This window comes from Pinus tabuliformis, chromosome X (assembly GCF_031772625.1).
Source record: "Pinus tabuliformis cultivar Carrire ecotype Pingquan chromosome X, CPIR1, whole genome shotgun sequence".
NCBI classification, from domain to species: Eukaryota; Viridiplantae; Streptophyta; class Pinopsida; order Pinales; family Pinaceae; genus Pinus; species Pinus tabuliformis.
Genome location: NC_142308.1, coordinates 466,578,872 through 466,588,915, shown reverse-complemented (window position 1 = coordinate 466,588,915; position 10,044 = coordinate 466,578,872). Strand labels below are relative to the sequence as shown.

General features: G+C 42.8%; 1 protein-coding gene across 1 annotated transcript; it reads left to right on the top strand.

Annotated features, from left to right (window-relative positions):
* The first annotated feature begins 795 nt into the window (after positions 1-795).
* LOC149140685 (ABC transporter C family member 10-like) lies at positions 796-9,525 on the top strand. Its single transcript, XM_089451043.1, has 6 exons — positions 796-840; positions 963-1,127; positions 1,231-1,525; positions 1,735-1,847; positions 1,944-2,091; positions 9,272-9,525. The coding sequence occupies exons 1-6, from the start codon at positions 796-798 to the stop codon at positions 9,523-9,525; spliced, it is 1,020 nt and encodes a 339-aa protein (XP_089307169.1).
* Positions 9,526-10,044: the final 519 nt, after the last annotated feature.

Sequence of the window (10,044 nt, the reverse complement as noted above, 5' to 3'; positions counted from 1 at the left end):
ATTCTTATTATTTCAAAACAGTAATGATATTAATAAGAAATCAATTTTTATCAATTATAGAAAATGATATTTTTTTTATTTTGTCAAATTGATAATTAATTTTTTCCTATATTAAAAAACGTAAATTTTAAAAATTTTGGTTTTTTGGGTGTGGATAGATTTCTCTTGGATATGAATTTAAGTTATTTTATTTTTATTTTGTTATTTTATAGACATATAAATATATATAATTATTTATTTACATTTTTCTGACAATATTTTCTTAACACTAAACTGTAAATTAACTAATAAACTTTTTTTCATAATGAACTCCTATTTAAAAACAAATACTTACTATAGTAAAATTAATAATACTTTTATTTGAATATTTATTATCAAATCTCTTTATTTATTTATATATATTATATTTAGGCCGATAGGCCTTCCTATGCATCAACAATTGTCAACACTTTAACCTGAACCGTTTGATCAACTTTGATAGGTTCAACCGTTGATTTGAAGTTGACTGCTTTTTCCAAATATTTGAGTTGACTTCTTTTCACCTCCAGTTCTGCTGTGCATTGAACCTGGCCCTTTGAGTTGCATTACTTTTTTTTCCAATTCTTTTGTCACTCTCGAAGATATGCATTACTGCTTTTTCCAATTCTTTTGTCACTCTCCAAGATTTTTTCACTGCTTTTTCTTTGACAGTTGTTGTTGCTGTTCTCTTTTGGCAGCTTTTTAGCAAGCACTAAGCTTCATCTACCAAGCCTCATCTACCATCACCTTTGATGGGAAACTTAGAACATTGACCTGATGGCATTGTTTGATGCAACTCCATTGCGAAGAGTTCTCAGCAGAGTAAGTTGTTTACGTAATTACCATAGGCTTCATTCTTTACGTAATTAAGTCTTTGCCAAAAAGTGAAATTTAACATACATGAGGGTAGAAAGCTACTGACATTTGTCGACCTCCTTTTCCAGGTTTCTTCAGATTTCAGCATTCTTGACGTAGACATTCATTTCAGCTTTGTCATGTGCATGTCATCTACCATGATTGCTTACAGCAGTCTTGGAGTTGTGGCTGTTGTGACATGGAAAGTTTTGTTTGCAACCATTCCATTGATTTATTTGGCCTTTCGACTCCAGGTAAACCGCTAATTCACACAAGTTTCTTGAGAAGACTCTTTACTTGACTGCCAATATTGTGAGAGAAATTATAACTGATTTTTTGTTTGTTCATTTTAATCAGAAATACTATTTTTCTTCTGCTAAAAAATTGATGAGACTGAATGGTACAACAAAATCAACTATTGCAAATCATTTTGGCGAGTTCATAGCAGGAACAATGACCATTAGGGCTTTCAGGGTTGAGGATCAGTTCTTCAAGAAGAACTTAGACCTTATTGACAAAAGTTCGAGCCCCTTTTTCTACGGTTTCTCAGCAAATGAATGGTTGATCCAACGTCTAGAGATGTTAAATGCAACTGTTATTTGCTCCTCTGCTCTTGCTATGGTTCTACTCCCAAAGGGCAGCTTCAATCCTGGTATGAAGTTGAACAATGAAACTAAATGTCAACTGTGTGAGACTTCTGTTGTTACTGGACACTTTTATATATAAGTTAATCATGCCTAACAAATTGAACTGGTGCAGGTTTCGTTGGGATGGCCCTATCTTATGGTTTGTCATTGAACATATAGTTGGTTAAAAGTATTCAAAACCAATGTACACTTGCAAACTACATTGTTTCTGTAGAACGCATCAAACAGTATATGCACATTACTAGTGAGGCACCAGCCGTTATAGAAGATCACAGACCACCAGATAATTGGCCTTCGCATGGGAAGGTGGAGTTACATGACTTGAAGGTATCTGAGTTGTGTTTTCTAAAAAGATGATTGTTCAAATTATAAATTTGAATGGTTAATGATGTCTTCGATCAAATATATTTGATACGTGTGCAGATTAGATATAGATCCAACAGTCCCCTTGTTTTACGGCGCATTACATGTGCATTTGAAGGAGGGAAAAAGATTCGGATTGTTGGCCGAACGGGAAGTGGGAAAACCACTCTCATTAGTGCTATTTTTGGATTAGTTGAACCTGCGGGGGGTAGAATCCATAGATGGTTTGGATATTACCTCTATTGGGCTTCATGATTTGCGGTCACGCCTTGGGATTATTCCTCAAGAGCCAACTCTTTTTCATGGAACTATTCGCTTCAACTTAGATCCATTATCTGAGCACTCAGAGTTAACAATTTGGGAAGTATGTAAATTCTATTCAACATAATCTCTAACTGAGTTTATCGTATGTAGAATGAAAAAATAAATAATTCCATGAATTTATTTTCTGCTTTGATTAAGGTTCTGAACAAGTGTCAACTTGGAGACATTGTAAGAGGGAAGGTGGATGGCTTAGATGGAGAGAATTGAAGTGTTGGGCCAAGACAATTGTTTTGTTTGGGACGTGCATTGCTAAGGAAAAGTCGAATCCTTGTTCTAGATGAAGCAACAACATCAATAGACGATGCTACATATGCCATTCTCCAAACAATAATTAGAAAGGAATTTGCAGGTTGCACTGTAATTACTGTTGCACACAGGATACCTACTGTTATAGACAGTGACATGGTTGTTGCCATTAGTGATGGTAAGGCCCTATCATTCTATCTTATCTTTGTGTTGTATGCATGGATTGGTTTCATCTGAATTTGTTGTAATCGAGGAAATGGATGGTACTGAAAGTAGATCTATTCACCTGTATCTAATTTGAACTATTATGATCTTGAATTCATGTAGGTGAGATGGTGGAGTGTGATCATCCATTGAGACTGATGGAGAGAGACGGATTGTTATTCAGGAGGCTGGTGACAGAGTATTGGTCCCACACATCAAATGCTCTTTTTCATGCAACAACCAATAATGAATAACCTTTCGATCTCTCTTCCTAGACCATAAGATCTTCGCTCGATGCTTTAATCCTTAGATGATGGGCTAATTGTACCATTAATGACCTTACGTTGATGGTCGCTAAATTGATGTATTTTCTTGTCAGATAAGATCTCATTGTAAAGCCATTTATTTACAATTGGCTCATCCTTATTGTAACCTGCATTTTTTATGCACGAGCATCATATTAGATATTTTTTCCTCCACTTAGAGCAGAAGTCCTCTTCTCTTTGTGATATTTTGATTTAGGGAATCTGGTTAGTTAGGAAGTTATGCGAGGGTGTCCTTAAATGATCCAGGTGGATATTGGTGGCCACCTGCCAAGTCCACCTGGACCCCCACCATTGTCTTTCTCAGCATTTTCAGTTTCCTTAATTGTAGCACAACTTACTATTTTTAGCATTTTTTCGGGTCCTGAACTTCCGGAGCCGTTTTGAGGCCCTAAACGACGTTTTCTGGGAAATCCACCGCCATTTTCTGATAAAAATCGTCTTTTCCGTTGTAGTCCTCGAAGAGATCTTTCCAACGGGCTATCATGCACGTCAAACGGAGATCATATGCCAAAGTTACGACCCCAGGAAGTTGATGTACCAATTTACCCCCAAACGGGGCCCACAGTTTGGCGTTTCATCTCCTAGGGTTAGGTTTTGGAATGTTAAGGGTTTTCACTTGTTTCTCAACAATAAATAGGCCTTCGAGCCTCATTGTAACACAGTTCAGAGGCATGTAGCCACCACATCTCTTCTCAGAGATAAGCTACCATCGCCCTAGCTGGTTTATTCCCATTTCTGGTTGTAAGCATGTTTCAGTATTTTCCATTAATGAAATGAAGTATTATTTCCGCTGCATCTTTGTGTATATGGTTATCTCTGTAACTTGTTGCGTTCCTGTTTAAATCCGGATCAGTGGTATCAGAGCGGTCTGCTTTTTCTCTGTTTTTCTTTGCATGTCCCCAACAAGGTCGGGATATAAGGAGTTAGGGCTTGAACTGGTTGAACCTTTGCAAGACCAGCCTCGCAAATCCCGACGGCCTCCCATGGCGGACGAGAAGAAAGACGAGGGGGCAGGAGATCCCATCAAAATCTTGCTCGAAGAAGCCCTCGAGCGACAACGGAACGCGATGATGGACAGCTTTGCCCAGATCCTTCAGCAGCTACCCAGAAGCAACGCATCGGCTTCCAGCAGCTACTCTGGAAATGCCACACCCTTTAAGGTACAAGTTAATTTTGAAATCCCCATATTCGAGGGTCAGATAGACGCAGATGCCGTAGATAAATGGTTAAATCTACTAGAGGGTTATTTTTCTGTTCATGAATTTTCGAGTCGGGAAAAGATTGTTTTTGCTCTTCTCAAAGCAGCCCCCCACGTCAAGGACTGGTGGGAAACCTACTGTGAGCAGAAGGATGAAAGTACTGGCTCACTATTTTCAGCCGCACCCACCTGGGATTCATTCCGGGATGCCATCAAGGAGCAGTACTACCCTGTCGGAAGCTATGAGGATGAATACATCAAGTGGACCACGCTGCGGCAGGGAAGGGACCAAGACGTGTCGGAGTTCACCAATCTTTTCCATACCCTTCGCACAAAGTTGGGTATCAAGGATTCGGAGCAACATTTGATACTCAAATACCGTGGCTGCCTGCACAAGTACATCCAGGAAGAAATACAATTCCTAAACATCCCCTCGCTCGGCGCAGCATACCGATATGCCGTCAAAGTCGAGCAGAAGTTTAAACAAAAGAAGCGAGACTTTGGATCTGCGAATCCAAAGCAGGGGAAAGGTGCCCCTAAACCCCAGAACAAAGGACAAAGCCAAGGCGGGACAGCCCAAGACAACCAGCCGAAGCCGCAAGCAAAGAACAGCGCCGCGAAGCCGAGAAAGGACACTGGAAAATGGTGCGAGTTCCATAAGAGCTCCACTCACAACACAAGTGAGTGTCGGGCCAAGCAGTCACTGGTGGCTGAGCTAAAGGTTTCAGAATCAGATGCATGTTCCGACTCTGAGTCAGAACCCGATAAGGGGTATGAAAAAGGGAAGCAGATCATTGATGCGGATCCCATCGCCACTGTTGCTACCGCAAAGATCCAGAAAAATGAACCCGAAGATCCAGAGGAGGAGGAGCGTCTCTTCCACTCCCAGATGTGGGTAAAGGGATCCCCGATACAGTTCATTGTTGATAGCGGGAGTCAAAAGAACCTCATTTCGGCAGAGGTCGTGAAGCGGTTGGGCTTACCGACCACAGCACATCCACAACCATACACCATTGGGTGGCTTCACCAAGGACGAGATCTTCGCGTAAGCCAACAGTGTCGCCTTCCATACAACATCAAGCCCTTCAAGGATGAGGTATTGTGTGACATTGCTCCCCTTGAAGTTTGTGATGTATTACTAGGACAACCATACTTGTGGAAGCGACATGCTGTGTATGAATCAAGGCCCCGTGCTGTTATTATTACATTGGGAAATAAGTTGTTCAGGATACCAGAGGTAGCACCACCTGCCGCCATCTCTTTGATTACTGCAAAACAATGCAGTAAGATCATTTCCAAAACCAGGAAATTTGTTTTCCTGATGATACGCCCTCAAGGAAAGAAGAAGACAGTGGCCGCGGCCTCCAAACGGGGTCCCTCTGCACGACAACTACAGATGGACAAGGTTGTGGAGGAGTACGAGGACATCTTCACCTCCCCGGCAGGGGTTCCTCTGCACTGTCAAGTCAAGCACTCCATCGATCTGACCCCAGGTGCGCTGCTACCCAATGGACCAATTTATCGGCGCTCCGTTCTGGAGAATGATGAAATCAAGAGGCAGATTCAGGAGCTCCTGCAGAAAGGTCACATCCGTCCGAGTTCATCACCCTGTGGGAGCCCGATCGTGTTGGTACAGAAGAAGGATGGGACATGGAGACTCTGTATTGACTATCGGGCGCTGAACAAGATCACTGTCCGTAATAGGTACCCGATCCCGCGGATTGATGACCTCCTAGACCAACTAAAGGGGGCGAAATATTTCAGCAAGATCGATCTGAAGTCAGGATATCACCAGGTACCAATCGAACCCTCTGATGTGTGGAAGACTGCCTTCAAATCCAAGGAGGGCCTCTTCGAATGGTTGGTCATGCCTTTCGGATTGACGAATGCTCCTGCAATCTTTATGAGGCTAATGGATGACATCTTGCGGCCATTCACCAACTCCTTTGTAGTAGTATACTTGGATGATATTCTGATCTTCAGCCAGAGTTGGGAAGAGCACCTCCACCACATCCGACAGGTTCTCCAAACACTGCGGCAACACAAGCTATGTGCCAATTTGGAGAAATGCACTTTTGGCATGACCCAGGTTCAGTATCTGGGATACATCATTGATGAACAGGGGGTGCATGTCGATCCAGCCAAGATCCAAGTCATTCGGGATTGGCCCTCTCCAACCACTCTAACAGAGCTCCGCAGCTTTCTGGGTCTTGCCAACTTCTACCGCAGGTTTGTGTTGGGGTTTTCTCATATTTCTTGGCCCTTGAGTCAAGTCACCAAGGGCGGGGCGAAAGCAAAATTCTTTTGGTCTGAATCTCAACAGAAGGCATTCAGGGAGTTGAAGGATCGCCTCTGCACAGCACCAGTGCTCGCGTTACCATATTTACAACAACCATTTGAGGTCGAGACAGATGCCTCTGACTATGCTATTGGGGCAGTCCTTACTCAACATGGACATCCAGTGGCATATCACAGTGAAACACTTTCAGACACAGTCCGGAAGTACCCCACTTATGATAAAGAGATGTATTCCATTGTACAGGCCTGCCGACAATGGAAGCATTACATTTTGGGGAAGGAAACAGTCATCCACACAGACCACCGACCTCTGCAGTTCATACAGACCCAAGGGAAATTGCAGAATGATCGCCATCAGAAGTGGTCTACATACCTGCAACAGTTTCACTTGAATATCAAGTATAAAAAGGGTAGCACCAATAATGTTGCAGATTGCCTCAGTCGGCCACCGATCATGGCACTAACCACCGTGCTCAACTCTTGTGGGCACAAGACAGTTGATTGGCCACTTCTCTACAAAAGCGACCCAGAATTCGGCCACACATACCAGACACTCTTGGAGGGTCGGCATGTTGCAGATTTTCACCTCCAGGATGCCCTATTATGCCACCTCGGGCACCTTTGTGTTCCTTCAAGCGAGCGTGCCAAGATGATTTGGGAAGCACACTACAGTCGGGCTGCTGGGCATTTCGGGGTCGAGAAAACAGTGGCAGTACTGCAAAATTATTTCTATTGGCCGAATCTTCGACAGGATGTTGGGAAGTACATCCGATCATGTACTGCCTGTGCCATTGCCAAACCGACCATTAAGAAGCACGGCCTCTATACCCCGTTGCCTACCCCTAGTCGACCTTGGGAATCCATCTCCATGGATTACATGTCAGGCCTTCCTTCCACTAAGCATGGAAATGACTGTGTTTTTGTGGTCGTCGACAGGTTCTCGAAGATGGCCATTATGATGGCCTGCAGGAAGAATATCACAGCAGAAGCCACTGCTAAACTCTTCTTTGAACGAGTGTGGGTACACTTTGGGATCCCACAGTCTATCATATCAGATCGGGACAGTCGGTTTCTCAGCACATTTTGGTCCAGTCTCTGGTCAATGCTGGACACCAAACTCACGAAGTCCACAGCCTTCCATCCTCAAACTGATGGCCAGACAGAGGTTGTCAACAGGATGATTGTGCACATTCTGCGCATGTATAACTCAAAGCATCCACGCACATGGGACGAGAGCCTCCCCTATGTTCAACATAGCTACAACCGAGCTCTTCACAGCTCCACTGGCCATAGCCCTTTTCAGGTGGGTTTGGGATTCCAGCCACTATGCCCCATTGATGTGGCCATGCCCCTTGCAGCTACTCACATGAATTCAGCTCATGTCCAGTCTGAAACAGATAAGGCCACCAGCTTCATTGAGCGCATCCAACATATTCGCCAGCAGGTCCATGACATTCTTGAGAAATCAAATGCCAAGTACAAGCAGCGACATGATCAACACCGGGTGCCACACAAGTTTCAGGTGGGCGACAAAGTCTGGTTGCATTTGCAAAAGGAACGCCTTACTGGAGCCTATCGGAAATTGAGACCACTCCGATATGGTCCTTACACCATTACTAAGGCTATGGGAGACAATGCATTTGAGCTCAGCATTCCCCCATTCCTTAGCCTGCACCCAGTGTTCAATGTGGACCGCCTTCGGCCATACTTTCCACCATTGCTAGACACATCCGACATTGCAGAACAGCTCAAACCCACAGAATTAAATCCAGATTGCATGGAACAAGCTGCAACTGATCGGATCATGGACACACAGATCAAGAACACTCGCCAACAGAATATCCAACTGTATCGAATTGTCAAAGCAGGCCAACTCCTTCAGCAGGGAAAGTGGCTCAGCAGGGAACAAGTTCAGCAGAAGTTTCCTCATCTCATGGAGGAGCTCAACGCAATGGGGACCATTGCTTCCTAAGGGGGGAGGAATGATCCAGGTGGATATTGGTGGCCACCTGCCAAGTCCACCTGGACCCCCACCATTGTCTTTCTCAGCATTTTCAGTTTCCTTAATTGTAGCACAACTTACTATTTTTAGCAGTTTTTCGGGTCCTGAACTTCCGGAGCCGTTTTGAGGCCCTAAACGACGTTTTTTGGGAAATCCACCGCCAACGATTTTTCTGATAAAAATCGTCTTTTCCGTTGTAGTCCTCGGAGAGATCTTTCCAACGGGCTATCATGCACGTCAAACGGAGATCATATGCCAAAGTTACGACCCCGGGAAGTTGATGTACCAATTTACCCCCAAACGGGGCCCACAGTTTGGCGTTTCATCTCCTAGGGTTAGGTTTTGGAATGTTAAGGGTTTTCACTTGTTTCTCAACAATAAATAGGCCTTCGAGCCTCATTGTAACACAGTTCAGAGGCATGTAGCCACCACATCTCTTCTCAGAGATAAGCTACCATCGCCCTAGCTGGTTTATTCCCATTTCTGGTTGTAAGCATATTTCAGTATTTTCCATTAATGAAATGAAGTATTATTTCCGCTGCATCTTTGTGTATATGGTTATCTTTGTAACTTGTTGCGTTCTTGTTTAAATCCGGATCATTAAAGGACAGATGTAGCAAATTTGTTAGGATTAGGTGGAAATAGCTTCTAGAAATAGGGACAGATGTAATTAGGGGAGACCGCCAAGATAATGGAAATTAGGGCAAATAGAGAGGTAGGAGGGCTTCTAAGTTTATATAAATTATGTGTATGTTTGTCTGTGTTAATGCAATTGCTTGCTTGAATGTAGCTCGTATTATCAATGAACCCACAGTTGCAGCAATAGCTTATGGCTTGGACAAGAAGGGTGGAGAGAAAAATATTGTTGTTTTTTATCTTGGCGGTGGCAAGTTTGATTTCAGTGTTCTGACTATTGACAACAGAGTTTTTGAGGTTTTGGCTACAAACGGTGATACCCATTTTGGAGGTAATCTGTCTGAACTCTGTCTGGCAGTTTTACATTACGAATTTGAATTTGAATATGTGCACAGTGGTTATCATTGACTTTTTTGGTTGGCTTTCGAGCTTTGAACTTACCGGGATGTACACTAATATGCAGGTGAGGACTTTGACCAAAGGATAATGGAATATTTCATCAAATTGATCAAGAAAAAGCACGGAAAGGATATTAGTAAGGATAGCAGAAATAAAATAAGACATTCAATGTGTTCCTTGTAATATAGATATAAACAAAACATCTAAAGAAAAGTAATTGCACAATGATCGAGTCCAAGAAAACAAGGTTTTCCACAAACCAATTAACTCTTCTAGAAATATTCAACAATTCCAATTTAATAATTCTATCGGCCTCTCTTTGTACCTTTTAGGACAATTGCTAGTATATTATATTAGCGTGTATACTATTATACTGTTGAAACATTAACGAGAAGAAAGTTAGGCATATTAGATTCAGTGAGTTATAGGTTGACCATTACGAACAGCAACATGCCTTAACTCCCGCCGAACATAGTTAATTGAATCGTTCATCTCCCGAGGAATCCCTTCGGCTTCGAGTTGGTTGTG

Coding starts and splice junctions, on each gene's coding strand:
- LOC149140685 (XM_089451043.1), top strand. CDS start 796: ATGGCATTGTTTGATGCAACTCCATTGCGAAGAGTTCTCAGCAGA. Junction 1,128..1,230: donor ATTTGGCCTTTCGACTCCAG/GTAAACCGCTAA, acceptor CATTTTAATCAG/AAATACTATTTTTCTTCTGC. Junction 2,092..9,271: donor ATTAGTTGAACCTGCGGGGG/GTAGAATCCATA, acceptor GCTTGAATGTAG/CTCGTATTATCAATGAACCC.